Source organism: Mustelus asterias, chromosome 1 (assembly GCF_964213995.1).
Source record: "Mustelus asterias chromosome 1, sMusAst1.hap1.1, whole genome shotgun sequence".
NCBI classification, from domain to species: Eukaryota; Metazoa; Chordata; class Chondrichthyes; order Carcharhiniformes; family Triakidae; genus Mustelus; species Mustelus asterias.
The window spans coordinates 192,188,082-192,206,501 of record NC_135801.1 but is presented as its reverse complement, the minus strand read 5'-3'; the positions used below and the strand labels follow the sequence as shown (position 1 = coordinate 192,206,501).

The 18,420-nt window shown below is 52.5% G+C and overlaps 1 protein-coding gene across 2 annotated transcripts in view; it reads left to right on the top strand.

Moving 5' to 3' along the window:
• Positions 1–5,174: 5,174 nt before the first annotated feature.
• Positions 5,175–18,420, top strand: part of LOC144500960 (protein O-GlcNAcase) — an 80,099-nt gene continuing 66,853 nt past the window's right edge. For both annotated transcript variants that reach the window (XR_013499021.1, XM_078224459.1), the window contains exons 1-2: positions 5,175–5,332; positions 14,073–14,124. Coding sequence is in view for 1 of the 2 variants with exons in the window: in XM_078224459.1 (XP_078080585.1) it covers positions 5,302–5,332; positions 14,073–14,124 (83 nt within the window). In the remaining variant the exon portion in view is untranslated. The remainder of the gene's footprint in view (positions 5,333–14,072; positions 14,125–18,420) is intronic.

Below are 18,420 nucleotides of genomic sequence, written 5' to 3'. Positions count from 1 at the left end.
GAACAGATGAACTGATCACTTATTTCTTTGTTAAACCTTTCCATGTGCCAAATAGCTGCTCTATGTATCTACACACCAGGGAATACTCTTCAAAATGGCTACACAAACTGTGAAACACATTGACACATCCAAAAGATGAGAGACAAAGATGCTGGAAAATCTCAGCAGGTCTGACAGCATCGGCGGAGAGAGAATAGAGCCAACGTTTCGAGTCTGGATGACCTGGAGGCAGAACTGTGACCTTCCTATCCACCCTTTCTTTATCCTTCATCATTTTGTATGTGTGGTGAACCATCGTTGGTTCACCACTGGGGTTGTTATTATGTTACTGTTGGGCTAGGGTGTTGTTGTTGTTATGGGGGTTGTACTATGTTGTTGGGTTAGGGTGTTTACCTGTTCTAAGTGCTGTCTTGGCACACTCCAGTGGGGTCCCGCCTCCGGTGGCAGGGTATAAGACCCCCTGCTCCGGCAGGACCCCTTCAGTCTGAACGGTTGTATTAGTGTTAGCAGTTTCGTTGTTATCTGATTAAAGCCTTCAGTTATAAAGCCTTGTTTCCGGGTGCTCATTGAGGTGCATCAGTATGCCTCAATCATGTCCCCCCTCAGACTTCACTGCTCTAAGGAAAACAACCCCAGCCTATTCAGCCTCTCTTCATAGCTGGAACACTCCAGCCCAGGCAACATCCCGGTGAATGCTTCACCTTTCCAGCATATTCTATTTTTATTTCAGATTTTCAGCATCTGCAGAATTTTTAACTTTTTTTGGGGTTAATAGAACATAGAACATAGAACATAGAAAGCCACAGCACAAACAGGCCCTTCGGCCCACAGGTTGCGCCGATCACATCCCCACCTCTAGGCCTATCTATAGCCCTCAATCCCATTAAATCCCATGTACTCATCCAGAAGTCTCTTAAAAGACCCCAACGAGTTTGCCTCCACCACCACCGACGTCAGCCGATTCCACTCACCCACCACCCTCTGAGTGAAAAACTTACCCCTGACATCTCCTCTGTACCTACCCCCCAGCACCTTAAACCTGTGTCCTCTCGTAGCAACCATTTCAGCCCTTGGAAATAGCCTCTGAGAGTCTACCCTATCCAGACCTCTCAACATCTTGTAAACCTCTATCAGGTCACCTCTCATCCTTCGTCTCTCCAGGGAGAAGAGACCAAGCTCCCTCAACCTATCCTCATAAGGCATGCCCCCCAATCCAGGCAACATCCTTGTAAATCTCCTCTGCACCCTTTCAATGGCTTCAACATCTTTCCTGTAATGAGGTGACCAGAACTGCGCGCAGTACTCCAAGTGGGGTCTAACCAGGGTCCTATAAAGCTGCAGCATTATCTCCCGACTCCTAAACTCAATACTGGCCAGTGTGCCTGGCATATCAGTGGTTAGCATTGCCTCCTCACAGTGCCAGGGACCTGGGTTCAATTCCGGCCTCGGGTCACTGTCTGTGCGGAGACTGCATGTTCTCTTCGTGTCTGGATGGATTTCTTCTGGGTGTTCCGGTTTCCCCCTACAGTCCAAAAGACGTGCTGGTTAGGTGCATTGGAATTGGCCATGCTAAGTTCTCCCTCAGTGTACCCGAACAGGTGCCGACTGGGGGATTTTCACGGTAATTTCATTGCTGTGTTAATGTAAGCCTAAAGTTAAAGTTAATTTATTTGTCACAAGTAAGGCTTACATTAACACTGCAATGAAGTTACTGTGAAATTCCCCTAGTCACCACCTGTTCGGGTCAATACACCTAACCAGCACGTCTTTCAGAATGTGGGAGGAAACCGGAGCACCCGGAGAAAACCTGCACAGACACGGGGAGAACGTGCAGACTCCACACAGACAGTGACCCAAGCTGGTGAATTGAACCCAGATCCCTGGTGCTGTGAAGCAGCAGTGCTAACCACTGTGCCACCGTACCGCCCTACTTGTGACACGAATAAATAAATATAAAGGAGTAAGTCCCCTGCTTATGTCATGGGATCTTTTACATGTAACTGAGTGGGCAGACGGAACCTTGGTTTAATGCTTCATCGAAAAGATTGTATCGTTGACAGTGTGGCACTCCCTCAGTAAGGCACTGGGAGAGTCAACCTGGATTAATTTCCTTAAATGTACTTCCCCTCCCATGGTTACCAACATTCCTGTCTGTGAAAATACTTTCCCCAAAACAACTCTGTAAGAACTGATAAAACTCAACCCCTCTCGCAAATCCCCGTCTTATGACATGGGGTTTGAACCCAAAACTTTTAAAGTTGAAGTTTATTTATCAATGTCACAAGTAGGCTTACATTAACACTGCAATGAAGTTACTGTGAAAATTCCTGCGTCGTCACACTCCGGCGCCTGTTCGGGTTACACTGAGGGAGAATTTAACATGGCCAATGCGCCTAACCGGCACATCTTTCAGACTGTGGGAGGAAACTGGAGCAAACCCACACAGACATGGGGAGAAGGTACAAACTCCACACAGACAGTGACCAAAGCCGGGAATCGAACCCAGGTCCCTGGTGCTGTGAGGCAGCAGTGCTAACCACTGTGCCAACTGAGTGCATTAGAGAGGCAAGACATGGTTGCTGCACCTGAATCTGCCTTTATTTCCATTCCCCCATGTGTAATGCATTGGGGGGGGGGGGGGTGTGGAATAGATTAGTTTTATACAGAGATTTCTGCAGTAAATTAGAGACACAACACTCTTTCACATTACTGATCACTGTGAACTGTGGACAGCAGGACCTGGAATGTGAAATGAAGACTAAGTGTGCGGAGTTTAAGAGGAGCTCTGTGAGTTGACAGTGCTGGAGCAGAGCAGACAGTGAGACTGGACAGGAAAGGGTTACAGCACTGCTGCCGGCTCCACAGACACACAGCCTCACCAGAAAGCCCTGGAAACTCCACCAGCAGCTCCCTTCCTCCATCCCTTCTCCCTCCGATTTCCTTCCCTTCCCCCCTTACCTTTACTCTCTCCCCTTCCCCTTTTCGTTTCCCTTCTTCCCTCCAGATCTCTCCTTCCTCTTCCTTCCCTCCCCATCTCTCTCCCTTCTTCCTTCCTCGTTCTCTCTTCCTCACTGTCCCTTCCTCCCTCTCTCTTCCCCTCCATCCAATCTCCCTCCCTCTCCCTCCCATTCCCCCTCCCCCTCTCTCGCACATCACTCCCCCTTCCACCCCTCCCTCTCTCACCCCACCCCTCCTCCCTCCCCTCTATCCCCCTCTCGCTCCCTCCCACCCCCCCATCCCTCTCTCCCTCCCTCCCTCCCCTTCCCCTCCCCCTCCTCCCTCCCACCTCTCCTCCTCCTTCCTCTCCTTCCCTCTCTCCCTCCCACCCCTCCCTCCCTCCCCCTCAATCCCCCTCTCCCCCCCTCCCACCCCTCTTCCCTCTCTCCCCTCCCCCTCCCTCCTCCTCCCTCCCCTCTCTCCTCCCTCCTTCTCTCCTCCCCCTCCCTCCCTCTCCCTCCCTCCCTCACCCCTCTCTCCCTCACCCTCCCCTCTCTCCCTCCCTCTCCCTCTCCTCCCCCCTCCCCACCCCCCTCCCCCTCCCTCCCTCTCTCCCTCCCACCCCCTCCTCCCTCTCTCCCCCCCTCCCCCCTCCTTCCCTCTCTCCATCTCTCTCCCTCCCTCCCTCTATCTCCCTCCCTCTCCCCCCTCCCTCTCTCCCCCTCCCTCTCTCCCTCTCCCCCCTCCCTGCCCCTCCCCTCCCTCCTCCCTCCCTCCCTCCCCCCTCTCCCTCCCACCCCCCCTCCCTCCATCTCTCCCCCCCTCCCTCCCTCTCTCCCCCCTCCCTCCCTCTCTCCCCCTCCTGCCATCTCTCTCCCCCTCCCTCCCTCTCTCCCCCTCCCTCCATCTCTCTCCCCTCCCTCCCTCTATCTCCCTCCCCCTCCCTCTCTCCCCCTCCGTCTCTCCCCCTCCCCCTCCCTCCCCCTCCCCCCTTCCCTCCCCCTCCCCCCCTCCCTCCTCCTCCCCCCTCCCCCTCTCCCTCCCCCCCTCCCCCTCTCCCTCCCTCCTCCCTCCCCTCCCTCTCTCCCCCTCCCTCCCTCCTCCCCCTCCCCCCTCCCTCCCTCTCTCCCCCTCCCTCCATCTCTCTCCCTCCCTCCCCCTCCCTCCCTCTCTCCCCCTCCCTCCCCCTCCCACCCCTCCTCCTCCTCTCCCCTCCCTCCCCCTCCCTCTCCCTCCCTCTCCCCCCTCCCTCCCTCCCTCTCTCCCCCTCCCTCCCTCCCCTCTCCCCCCTCCCTCCCTCCCTCTCTCCCCCCTCCCTCCCTCCTCCCTCCCCCCTCCCTCCCTCCCTCTCTCCCCCCTCCCTCCCTCCCTCTCTCCCCCCTCCCTCCCCCTCCCCCCTCCCTCTCTCCCCCCCTCTCTCCTCCCCCTCTCTTCCCCTTCCCTCTCTCCCCCTTCCCTCCCTCTCCCCTCCCTCTCCCCTCCCTCCTTCTTCCCTCCCTCCCTCCTTCCTCCCTCCCTCCCTCCCTCCCTCCCTCCTCCCTCTCCCCTCCCTCCCTCCCTCCCTCTCCCCTCCCTCCCCTCTCCCTCTCCCCTCCCTCCCTCTCCCCTCCCTCCCTCTGTCCCTCTCCCTCCCTCCCTCTCCCCTCCCACCCTCTCTCCCTCTCCCCTCCCTCCCTCTCTCCCTCTCCCCTCCCTCCCTCTCCCCTCCCTCCCTCTCTCCCTCTCCCCTCCCTCCCTTTCCCCTCCCTCCCTCCTCCCTCTCCCCTCCCCCCTCTCTCCCTCTCCCCTCCCTCCTCCTCCCTCCCCTCCCCTCCCTCCCTCCCCTCCCTCCCTCCCTCCCCTCCCCTCCCTCTCTCCCTCTCCCCTCCCTCCCTTTCCCCTCCCTCCCTCTCCCTCTCCCTCCCCTCCCTTCTCTCCCTCTCCCCTCCCTCCCTCCTCCCTCCCTCTCCCCTCCCTCCCTCTCCCCTCCCTCCCTCCCTCCCTCTCCCCTCCCTCCCCTCCCTCCCTCTCCCCTCCCTCCCTCTCCCCTCCCTCCCTTTCTTCCTCCTCCCTCCCTTCCTCTCTCCCTCCCTCTCTCCCTCCCCGTCCCTCCCTCTCTCCCTCCCCCTTCCCTCCCTCTCTCCCTCCCCCTTCCCTCCCTCTCTCCCTCCCCCTTCCCTCCCCCTTCCCTCCCTCTCTCCCTCCCCTCTCTCTCTCTCCCTCCCCCTCCCTATTCTCTTCTCTATCTCTCTTCTCCCTCCCCTCTCTCTCTCTCTCTTCCTTCTTTCCTTCCTTTCTCTCTCTCTCTCTTCCTCCACTTCCCTTTCCTGCAACAGAGACCATTGCTTGTTGGGAAACTGAGGTGCCAGGAGCCAAAAGGAGAAGATGTTGCCTTTTATCTGTGGGATTGTGGAAGGTCAGTGATAGATTCCACCCCCCCCCCCACCCCGGCCTCCTCCGCCCCCCCCCCCCCTCTCTGGAGTGCCCCCTCCCCCCTCCCCACTCCCCCATGCTGCACAGAGCTGACAGCTGCTTTGACATATTAGTTAAGAAGCAATTTTAAAAGCAGCAAGCACCGTCTCCATGCTGTCTTTGGACAGAGAGTATTCCTCGTCTTTAATTTAGGGATAGCGGGGCCTTCACCCGACAACAGAATGACCAGTGTCCCGGAATCCCGGGGAATTCTGGCTCACAAAACCTGAGCAGAAAAATCTTCACACCACGGCAGAGATTTTCTCTTTTTAGTGTTCCCTTTTGAATATCAGTGTTAAAAATCTTACAGATGGGAGTTGGCTGTTTGACCTGATCGTGAGGGGTTCGAGGGGGGATCATGTGGTTAAATATCTCCAGGAATGTCACCCACCCAGAGTTGGCAACAGCTGATCTGACAGGAGGGGGGGGGGGGGGGGTTCCTCCTCTTGGCATTGTTGTCAGGGCAATGCTGTTGCTGTGTGGTTGACAGGAGGGCATGTGGAGGCGGCACGGTGGCACAGTGGTTAGCACTGCTGCCTCACAGCGCCGGGGACCCGGGTTCGATTCCCGGCTTGGGTCACTGCCTGTGTGAAGTCTGCACGTTCTCCCTGTGTCCGCATGGGTTTCCTCCCACAGTCGAAACGATGTGCGGGTTAGGTGCATTGGCCATGATAAATTGACCCTTCGTGTTCCAGGATGAGTAGGCTGGAGGGATTAGCAGGATAAATAGGTGGGGTTATGGGGATAGGCCCAAGATTGGAATGTTGTCGGTGCAGACTCGATGGGCTGAATGGCCTCCTCCTGCACTGCAGGGATTCTATGATTCTAAATGAGGATCTTATTTGACGGGTACTTCAGTTCAATGGGGGTGGTGGTTGCGTGGACGGGTATCGTTTAAAGTTTATTTTTTAGTGTCACAAGTAGGTTTACATTAACACTGCAGTGAAGTTACTGAGAAAATCCCCTCGTCGCCACACTCCGGCGCCTGTTCGGGTACACTGAGGGAGAATTTAGCACGGCCAATGCACCTAGCCAGCACGTCTTTCGGAGTGTGGGAGAAAACCGGAGCACCCGGAGGAAACCCACGCAGACACGGGAGAACGTGCAGACAGTGTCCCAAGCCAGAAATCGAACCCGAGTCCCTGGCGCTGTGAGGCAGCAGTGTTAACCACGGTGCCATTGTGCCGCCCTTTTAAGAAATCAGCATGGCAGATTGATTAACTGGCCTGGTCAATGATCTGTTTTGACTGCGGAAAGTGGGAGGATTTGGATAACTATAACGTGGGCACGGGTGGGGCCGTATGGCCTGTGCTCTGAAATTCTCTGATCACTTTTGTATTTGAATCATCGAATCCCTCCAGTGCAGAAGGAGGCCATTCGGCCCATCGAGCCTGCACCAATCACACTCCCACCCAGGCCCTATCCCCGCAACCCCACACATTTACCCTAGCTAGTCCCTCTGATACTGAGGAGCAATTTAGCATGTCCAATCAACCTAACCCGCACATTTTTGGACTGTGGGAGGAAACCGGAGCACCCGGAGGAAACCCACGCAGACACGGGGAGAAAGTGCAGACTCCGCACAGACAGGGGAATTTCACAGTAACTTCATTGCAGTGTTAATGTAAGCCTTATTTGTGACTAATAAATAAACTTTAAAACAGTGACTCGAGGCTGGAATTGAACCCGGGTCCCTGATGCTGTGAGGCTGCGGTGCTAACCACTGTGCCACTGAGGCTGTTCCTAATTGCTTCTTGAGAAGGTGGTGGTGTACCACCTCTTAAATCGCTGCTGTCATGTGATGCGCGACTAATTCGCTCGGGAGGCTAGGACGTACCCAGGAATAAAGGCTTTTATTCACATCAAGAATAGAGCATACTGCTTAACAATACTATCCCAGACTAAGGGCTACTAGGAAGTAGCAGTGACCTTTATACTCCTGTAAGAAGGCGGAGCCGAACGGAGTGAACCACAGAACAATAATAACAGGTGGAACACCCCAACCCTAACCCCAACAGTAACAAGAATAACATATGTACAAGTACCCATAGTGGTAACCATCTATGGTTCACCACATCATGTGGTGTAGGTACACCCACAATGCTGTTAGGCAGGGAGTTCCAGGATTTTGACCTAGCGACTGCGAAGGGTGGGCGATATATTTCCAAGTCAGGATGGTGAGTGGCTTGGAGGGGAACTTGCAGGTGGTGGCATTCCCAGGTATCTACTGCCCTTCGATATAAATTCTGGCTCGATTATTTTCATCAATCTAAGTACACTCAGCTTCACTGATATAGACACAGAGAGCAATACCTTTCTAAATCACCAACCCTCTCTCAGCTGGAACATTGTGTTCAATCCTGGGCATCAAACTTTAGGAGGTTTCAGTACCTTGGGCAGGATGCAGGGGAAATTTCCTGGAATAAATGCCGGGGATGAGAGCCAGTAATGAGGAGAGACTGAAGAAGCTGGGATTTTTTGATTTTATTTATTATTGTCACACGTATTAATATACAGTGAAAAATATTGTTTCTTGTGCACTATACAGACAAAGCATACCGTACATAGAGTACATAGGGGAGAAGGAAAGGAGAAGGTGCAGAATGTAGTGTTACAGTCACAGCGAGGGTGTAGAGAAAGAGCAGCTTAGTGCGGGTAGGTCCATTCAAAAGTCTGATGGCAGCAGGGAAGAAGCTGTTCTTGAGTCAATTGATACGTGACCTCAGACTTCTGTATCTTTTTCCCAACGGAAGAAGGTGGAAGTGGGAAGAATGGGCAGACTCTGCGCAGACTGTGACCCAAGGACGGAATCGAACCCGGGTCCCTGACGTTGCGAGGCAACAGTGCTAACCACCATGTCGTCAAGGCCATCCCTAATTGCTTTTTCCCGACGGAAGAAGGTGGAAGAGGAGGAGACAGTGCAGACTCCACGCAGACAGTAACCCAAGGGATGCATTGGGTCCTTAATTATGCTGGCTGCTTTCCCGAGGCAGCGGGAAGTGTAGACAGAGTTAATGGATGAGAGGCTGGTTTGAGTGATGGACTGGGTTTCATTCACGACCCCTTGTAGTTTCTTGTGGTCTTGGACAGAGCAGGAGCCACTTGAGCAATACGTGGCAGACCAAAGGTGATTGTTTCTTTACAGGATAGTTTTGGGGAAATTGTTAGTCATGGCAGGGATGTTGGTAACCAAGGTAGACACGTTTAAATTCATTGGTAAAGTTACCAGGCACAAGATGGGGGGAATATTTCTACATGACAGTTGCTGTGAACTGGAATTTTCTTCTTGAAAGTCAATGGAAGCAGATTTGACAGAAACTTTCAAAAGTGAATTGAATATATATTCAGAAATGAGAAATTTTCAGGAAAATGGGGAAAGAGCAAGAGAGGTTTGGGACTTATTTGATGGCTCTTGAAAGAGTCAGCATGGGCACAATGGGCTGAATGGCCTTTGTTCTAAGGTTCTGTGTATCGTAGCATATTCTCTGACTTAGTGGGAGCTAGTGCAACAGATTCTGGGGCTTCCTAGATATTTTATGGGGTTCAAGTTCTTCCTTTAACTTTCAAAGCACCTCATAGAATCATAGAATCACTACAGTGCAGAAGGAGGCCATTCAACCCACTACCGACCACAATCCCACCCAGGCCCTATCCCTGTAACCCCACATATTCACCTTGCTAATCCCCTTGACACTAAGGGGCAATTTAGCATGGCCAATCAACCTAACCAGCATATCTTTCGGACTGTGGGAGGAAACCGGAGCACCCGGAGGAAACCCACGCAGACACGGGGAGAATGTGCAAACTCCACACAGACAGTGACCCAAGCCGGGAATCGAACTCAGGTCCCTGGTACTGTGAGGCAGCGGTGCTAACCACTGTGCTAATCTTATTTTGATGCGAGATGACTCATGCTGCCCTATGACTGCTTGTCCGCTGGTGGGACCAGAGAGAATAACACTGATATAATAAAGTCTCATCAAACTTTAAGTAATATGGTGAAGCTTGCTTTGGTTTGCTAAGATGATTTCTCCCCATGGTTAGGCACAGAATAACAGCTATGATCGGATAGGGAGAAGGGGTGGAGAGGCAGTAACATAGTGATAACATCGTTAGACTAGTCACCCAGAGGCCCAGTCCAATGATCTCGGGAAATGGGTTCAAATCTCACCGCGGCAGCTGGTGGAATCGGAGTTCAGTTAATAATCTGGAATTGAAAGCTGGGATGAGATTCTCTGACCTCCCCTCAGCGTTTTTCCCGGAGGTGATATGCCGTTTGCTGTTGGCGGGATCCTCTGGACGCGCCACTGTCAATGGGAATTCCCATTTGATTTGTTCTCACTGGAACGACGATGGTTGAGGGGGAGACCTGATAGAGGTCTACAAGATTATGAGAGGCATGGACAGAGTGGATAGTCAGAAGCTTTTTCCCAGGGTGGAAGAGTCAATTACTCGGGGGCATAGGTTTAAGGTGTGAGGGGCAAGGTTTAAAGGAGATGTACGAGGCAAGGTTTTTACCCAGAAGGTGGTGGGTGCCTGGAACTCATTGCCAGGGGAGGTAGTGGAAGCAGATACGATAGTCAGTTTTAAGGGGCATCTTGACAAATACATGAATAGGATGGGAATAGAGGGATATGGTCCCGGGAAGGGTAGGAGGTTTTAGTTCAGTCAGGCAGCATGGTCGGTGCAGGCTTGGAGGGCCGAAGGGCCTGTTGCTGTACTGTAATTTTCTTTGTTCTTTGTTCTTAAGCCACCCCACGCTGCCGGGAAACCCCCGGCAGGGAATGTGCCACTGTCAGGATCAGCGAATCCCGCTGACATGAACGGCCAGAGAATTCCGGCCTTAGTCTCAGTAATTGAGACCATAGCAACTATCATCAACTGCTATAACAACATCTGGCTCACTAATGTCCTTTCGGGAAGGAAATCTGCCGTATTTATCTGGTCTGGCCTACACGTGACCCACAGCAATGTGGTCAACTCTTAATTGCCCTTTGAAATGGCCGAGCAAGCCACTCACTTCAAGGGCAATTAGGGATGGACAACAGATAATTAGATACAAAGGTGAAGCGATGGCCTGATGGTATTATCGCTGGTCTATTAATCCAGAAACTCAGCTAATGTTCTGGGGACCCGGGTTCGAATCCTGCTGTGGCAGTTGGTGGAATTTGAATTCAATAAAAAAAATCTGGAATTAAGAATCTACTGATGATCACGAAACCATTGTCGATTATCAGAAAAACCCAGCTGGTTCACTAATGTCCTTCAAGGAAGGAAATCTGTCTTCCTTACCTGGTCTGGCCTATATGTGACTCCAGAGTCACAGCAATGTGGTTGACGCTCAAATGGATTCTGAAATGGAGGACAATTGGAGATAGGTAATAAATGCTGGCCCAGCTAGCGATGCCCACATCTCATAAATGAATTTTAAAAAATGCACCCACACATTTCTGGTTTCACTCCGGTAAAACTTGTGTGAACCTCCTCAAGTGCCTCTATATCCTTTCAATCCTGCCGGTGGCACAGTGGTTAGCACTGCTGCCTCACAACGCCAGGGTTCAATTCTTGGCTTGGGCCAGTGTCTGTGCAGAGTTTGCACGTTCTCCCCGTGTCTGTGTGGGTTTACTCAGGGTGCTCCGGTTCCCCCCACGGTGCAAAGACTTGCAGGTTAGGTGGATTGGCCATGCTAAATTCTCCCTCAATGTACCCGAACAGGCACCGGAGTGTGGCAACTAGGGGATTTTCACAGTAACTTCATTGCAGTGTTAATGTAAGCCTACGTGTGACACTAATAAATAAACTTTAAAACTTAATAAAATCTGACCAGAACTGCAAACAGTCCTCAAAGTGTGTGGTCTAACCAAGGTTTAATACAGGGGTAACAGAGTTTTCCTACTTTTCAATCCTATCCCTGTAGAAATTAAGCTGAGCGCTTGGTTTGCTTCCCGTACAGCTGCAGGGAGGGGAAAGGTGGGGAGTGTGAGGTGACAGGGAATCCGGGTTGAGGTGTGAGGTGACAGTTCACCCAGGGAATTCCGGTTGCTGTGGCAACATGCACTTTCACATGCATGTCGTAGCCTGCAGCTATGGATAGTGATGGTCGAGGCGCCAATGTTCACACGGCTCAGCAGGGATCTGTCCCGCTCTCACCGCCTGCCGCCGGTGCGTGTTGGAAGGATTTAGAGATTTGTATTCAACCTGTTGAGCCACATTATAAAGGCACCTTCTTCCGGTTGGGACTCATAGAAACACAGAAGATAGGAGCAGGAGGAGGCCATTCGGCCCTTCGAGTCTGCTCTGCCATTCATCACGATCATGGCTGATCATCCAACTCAATAGCCTAATCCTGCTTTCTCCCCATTACCTTTGATCCCATTCGCCCCAAGTGCTATATCTAGCTGCCTCTTGAATGCATTCAATGTTTTGGCATCAACTACTTCCTGTGGTAATGAATTCCACAGGCTCACCACTCTTTGGGTGAAGAAACGTCTCCTCACCTCCGTCCTAAAACCCCGAATCCTCAGACTGTGATCTCTGGTTCTGGATTCCCCCACCATTGAGAACATCCTCCCTGCATCTACCCTGTCTAGTCCTGTTAGAATTTTATAAGTCTCTATGAGATCTGAGAATCATAGAAACCCTACAGCACAGAAAGAGGCCATTCGGCCCATCGAGTCTGCACCGACCACAATCCCACCCAGGCCCTATCCCCATATCTCTACATATTTACCCACTAATCCCTCTAATCTATGCATCCCAGGACACTAAGGGCAATTTTAGCATGACCAATCAACCTAACCTGCACATCTTTGGACTGTGGGAGGAAACCGGAGCAACCGGAGGAAACCCACGCAGACACGAGGAGAATGTGCAAACTCCACACAGACAGTGACCCAAGCCGGGAATCGAACCCAGGTCCCTGGAGCTGTGAAGCAGCAGTGCTAACCACTGTGCTACCGTGCCGCCCTCATTCGATCTCCCCTCATTTGTCTGAACTCCAGCAAAAACAATCCTAACCTAGTCAATCTCTCCTCATACATCAGTCCCGCCATCCCCGGAATCAGCCTGGTAAACCTTCACTGCACTCCCTCGAGAGCAAGAACAGAAAAGGAGACCAAAACTGCACACAATACTCTAGGTGTGGCCTCACCAAGGCCCTGTATAATTGCAACAACACATCCCTGCTCCTGTACTCGAAACCTCTTGCAATGAAGGCCAACATACCATTTGCCTTCTGATAGAGCTTCTGGTTCAGCGGCAGGGATGTCATCCATCCCTCCTGCAGGCAGGGCGGTAAGTTTTATAAAAATTCATTCATGGGACGTGGGCGTTGCTAGTTTCCCATCCCTAGCTGCCCTGGAGGTTTTTATGAAATGTTTTGACAGGGTGGATGCAGGGACTATGTTTCGTCGAGAGGGGAAGAGGATAACGAGAGGACATCAATGTAAGATAGTCACCAGGAAATCCAATCGGGAATTCAGGAGAAACTTCTTCACCCAGAGAGTGGGGGAGTGTGGAACTCACTGCCACCGGTTGAATAGGACCGCTGTAATGAAGGGAAAATTAGACAAAGTTATCAGGGAGAAGACATGATGATAAATTTAGATGAGGGACAATGGAAGGAGGCTCAAGGAAGTCATGAACGCCTGCAAGGGCTGGCCGGGCCAAATGGCCTGTGTCTGCGTCATATACCCTGTGTAATTCTGTGTAAAATAACAAACACTGACCTTCTCCAGCTTGTCTCCTTCCACCCTACTCCATCCGACCCGATCACCACATCCTGCAGTTCCTGTCTTTTTGGAGTATTTTAAAGTTTATTTATTTATAGTTACAAGTAGGCTTACATTAACACTGCAATGAAGTTACTGGGGAGAATTTAGCACGGCCAATGCACCTAATCTTTCAGACTGTGGGAGAAAATTGGAGCACCCGGAGGAAACCCACGCAGACACGGGGAGAACTTGCAGACTCCACACAGACAGTGACCCAAGCCGGGAATTGAACTCGGATCCCTGTGAGGCAGCAGTGCTAACCACCGTGCCACCGTGCCGCCCATTTATCCAACTCCCCCATGAATGCAAAGTTGTTGAATTACATTTCACGGTGGCACAGTGGTTAGCACTGGTGCCTCACAGTGCCAGGGACCCGGGTTCGATTCCTGGCTTGGGTCACTTCTGTGTGGAGTTTGCATGTTCTCCCCATGTCCACGTGGGTTTCCTCCGGGTGCTCCGGTTTCCTCCCACAATCCTAAGATGTGCTGGTTAGGTGGATTGGCCAAGCTAAATTGCCCCTTCGTGTTAGGGAGACTAGCTAGAGTTAATGAATGGGGTTATAGAACATAGAACATTACAGCGCAGTACAGGCCCTTCGGCCCTCGATGTTGCGCCGGCCAGTGGAACCAATCTAAAGCCCCTCTAATCTACACTATTCCAATATCATCCATATGTTTATGGGGATAGGGGCTGGGTGGGATTGTGTTCAGTGCAGACTCGATGGGCCAAATGACCTCCTTTTGCACTGCAGGGATTTTTATGATTAAGTTTCCATGGTGGGATTTGAGAACACGAAGTCAGGTTGTCCAGTACAATAACTGCTCGACTCTCTGTTAACCCCTGCTGTCACTGAGAAATGTGCCCCGCAACCAATTACTGACGGGTTCTTGTCTCTGTCTGTTCTCTCGGTAGGTTTCTATGGTCGACCATGGTCAATGGAACAGAGGCTGGTGCTGTTCAAATGGTAATGTAGACAACATGTAGACTGTTGACACGAGCACTCTGATGATTTGAGAGAAGGAACATGCATTAATCTCTGACCAACTCCTTGGACTAGGTTTCAACATCGGCCATTTTACCTCAATATCATTCTCCAATTGGAGTTTCCTGTTGTGGCCTGGGTAGCTCAGGGGAGGAAGGAAAGAAGCTGGTGTAGCCACTCACTCTGAGGGAACGGGTTTGGTTCTCACCTCTTTGTTTCCCACTCAACCTTTCCGGTTTAACTCCTGCCACAGGTGTTGGGCTGGAGAATGTTTCCCATTCGTTAACCGTAGAATCTCTACAGTGCAGGAAGAGGCCATTCGGCCCATCGGGCCTAGTCCAACCCGAGCACCTCACTCACGCCCTTCCCTCTGCCCTCAGCCCGTAACCCTGAATATTTACCATGGCCAATCCCCCTGACCTGCACATCCTTGGACTGTGGGAGGAAACCGGAGCACCCGGAGGAAACCCACGCAGACACGGGGAGAACATACAAACTCCACAAATCCTACCCTATAACCCTGACGTTGCCCTCAGCACCAAGCCCTCCTTGAACCTGTACGCTCTCTCCATCTCCCTCTCTTCCTTTCAGAGTTTCCTTCATGTTTCCGCGTGCCTCTATATTCTCATTCCTCTCTGTCTCTGTGACTCCTCCAGCTCAGAGATATCCTCGAATCCTGACCAAGCTTGACTTTTCATGACCCCATCATTAGCGGCTGTATCTTCAGCTGCTTCAGCCTCAGGCCAAGGAATTCTCTCCCTGAACCTCTTTGTCTCTCCCCTTTTCTCTCCCTCCCCACCCCCCCCCTCTCTCTCTCTCTCCCCCTCTCTCTCTCTCACCACGCCAGAGACCCGGGTTCGATTCCTGGCTTGGGTCACTTCTGTGTGGAGTTTGCATGTTCTCCCCATGTCCGCAAGGGTTTCCTCCCACAGTCCAAAGATGTGCTGGTTAGGTGAATTGGTCGTGCTAAATTGCCCCTTCGTGTTAGGGGGACTAGCTAGGGTTAATGAATGGGGTTATGGGGATAGGGGTTGGGTGGCGCCATTTTGTTTTAACCGGAATATATGTGCAAGGAGCAGGAGTAAACCATTCAGTCCCTCGAACCTGCTCTGTCATGCAGCAAGGCCGTGGCTGATCGGATAGGAACCTCAAATCTGCATCCCGCCCACCCCTTAGCTTATCAAAAATCTATCCACCTTCGCCTGAAAAATATTCAAAGACTCTGCTTCCAGCACCTTTTCAGGAAGATTATGAATGTGAATGGAGAAATATAGCCTGAGATTCCCCATTGTTTATTTTAAAATTTATTTATCAGTGTCACAAATATACTTACATTAACACTGCAATGAAGTTAATGTGAAAATCCCCCAGTCGCCACACTCCGGCACCTGTTCAGGTACGCTGAGGGAGAATTTAGCATGGCAAATGCACCCGAACCAGAATGTCTCTTGGACTGTGAGCGGAAACCGGAGCACCCGGAGGAAACCCCCGCAGACATGGGGAGAACAGGCAAACTCCACGCAGACAGTGACCCAAGCCGGGAATCGAACCTGGGTCCCTGGCGCTGTGAGATAGCATTGCTAACCACTGTGCCACTGTGCCGCCCTTGCTTTTGCCATGGCAACGCTCGGCCAATCAGAGTTGACATGCCAACCAATCAGCACCCTTTTCTCCAGTGATACAAATTGTTGGAATTTTTTGAAATTTGACATTCTTGGCATTTGTCCTGATGAGTGCAAAATGAAAAACTTCGACAAGAAGTCTCTTTTCAGCAATATTGAAGTCCTGTACGACTAAACGACTGATTTCACCAGCGGTTTTGTGTCAGTGTGGAACCATCCAACCAAAAGATGGGATCAGCTCATACCAGATCTCACTGACTGGCCTGTGAAAATAGTTGAGGAATTCAGAACCTTTGGGGTGAGGGCTGATTGTCGGCCCATTACTGGGCAATTATAACAAAGGAGCGAATATAAAACCAGCCGTGGGAATTTGGTTCTGACAGTTTGGCGAGAATGGAGAAACACTGCCTTCGGGCATTCTCCTGTCATTTATTTGCAAACTACCCCTTCTTCATAATTACACCTTTTGGCAGAAGAGAAGTGATTAGAGTTCTGACCTAGTTTGAAAATGGAACTGATGTCTCAATCCTAATTGTATCATTCTCTAATGAGAGCAATTCAATCATCAGTAATGATCCTGAAGCTGTCAGAGACAAGGGCTATTTTTGTTCTCATTGTGTCATTGAGAGAAGTCATGTTAGTGTCATTGTCATCAAACACTCCCCGGACAGGTACAACATGCGGTAAGATTCAGAGTAAAGCTCCCTCTACACCAGTGATGAACAACTGAGGCTGGTGAGAGGCCCTCCCTCATCTCAGTGGGCCACAAGATTGAAATTAAGCTTGTTCACTAATTAGAACCCCATGAATAAGATTAAATATATTTATTGCTCCCAACCCCACTCTCCCCTTTACTCCCCGACCCCACTCTCCCCTTTACTCCCCGACCCCACTCTCCCCTTTACTGCCCGACCCCACTCTCCCCTTTACTCCCCGACCCCACTCTCCGCTTTACTCCCCGATCCCACTCTCCCCTTTACTCCCCGACCCCACTCTCCCCTTTACTCCCCGACCCCACTCTCCCCCTTACTCCCCGACCCCACTCTCCCCTTTACTCCCCAACCTCACTCTCCCCTTTACTCCCGACCCCACTCTCCCCTTTACTCCTGACCCCACTCTCCCCTTTACTCCCGACCCCACTCTCCCCTTTACTCCCCGACCCCACTCTCCCCTTTACTCCCCGACCCCACTCTCCCCTTTACTCCCCGACCCCACTCTCCCCTTTACTCCCCGACCCCACTCTCCCCATTACTCCCGACCCCACTCTCCCCTTTACTCCCGACTCCACTCTCCCCATTACTCCCTGACCCCACTCTCCCCTTTACTCCCGACCCCACTCTCCCCTTTACTCCCCAACCCCACTCTCCTTTACTCCCCGACCCCACTCTCCCCTTTACTCCCCGACCCCACTCTCCCCTTTACTCCCCAACCCCACTCTCCCCTTTACTCTCCGACCCCACTCTATCCTTTACTCCCCGACCCCACTCTCCCCTTTACTCCCCGACCCCACTCTCCCCTTTACTCCCCGACCCCACTCTCCCCTTTAATCCCCGACCCCACTCTCCCCTTTACTTCCCGACCCCACTCTCCCCTTTACTCCCGACCCCACTCTCCCCTTTACTCCCCAACCCCACTCTCCACTTTACTCCCCGACCCCAGTCTCCCCTTTACTCCCCGACCCCACTCTCCCCTTTACTCCCAACCCCACTCTCCCCTTTACTCCCCGACCTCACTCCCCCCTTTAATCCCGACCCCACTTTCCCCTTTACTCCCCGACCCCACTCTCCCCTTTACTCCCTGACCCCACTCTCCCCTTTACTCCCCGACCCCACTCTCCCCTTTACTCCCCGACCCCACTCTCCCCTTTACTCCCTGACCCCACTCTCCCCTTTACTCCCCGACCCCACTCTCCCCTTTACTCCCGACCCCACTCTCTCCTTTACTCCCCGACCCCACTCTCCCCTTTACTCCCCGACCCCACTCTCCCCTTTACTCCCGACCCCACTCTCCCCTTTACTCCCGACCCCTCTCTCCCCTTTACTCCCCGACCCCACTCTCCCCTTTGTTCCCCGACCCCACTCTCCCCTTTACTCCCCGACCCCACTCTCCCCTTTACTCCCCGACCCCATTCTCCCCTTTACTCCCCGACCCCACTCTCCCCTTTACTCCCCGACCCCACTCTCCCCTTTGTTCCCCGACCCCACTCTCCCCTTTATTCCCCGACCCCACTCTCACCTTTACTCCCCGACCCCACTCTCACCTTTACTCCCCGACCCCACTCTCCCCTTTACTCCCCGACCCCACTCTCACCTTTACTCCCCGACCCCACTCTCCCCTTTACTCCCCGACCCCACTCTCCCCTTTACTCCCCGACCCCACTCTCCCCTTTACTCCCCGACCCCACTCTCCCCTTTACTCCCTGACCCCACTCTCCCCTTTACTCCCCGACCCCACTCTCCCCTTTACTCTCCGACCCCACTCTCCCCTTTACTCCCTGACCCCACTCTCCCCTTTACTCCCCGACCCCACTCTCCCATTTACTCCCGACCCCACTCTCCCCTTTACTCCCCGACCCCACTCTCCCCTTTACTCCCTGACCCCACTCTCCCCTTTACTCCCCGACTCCACTCTCCCCTTTACTCCCGACCCCACTCTC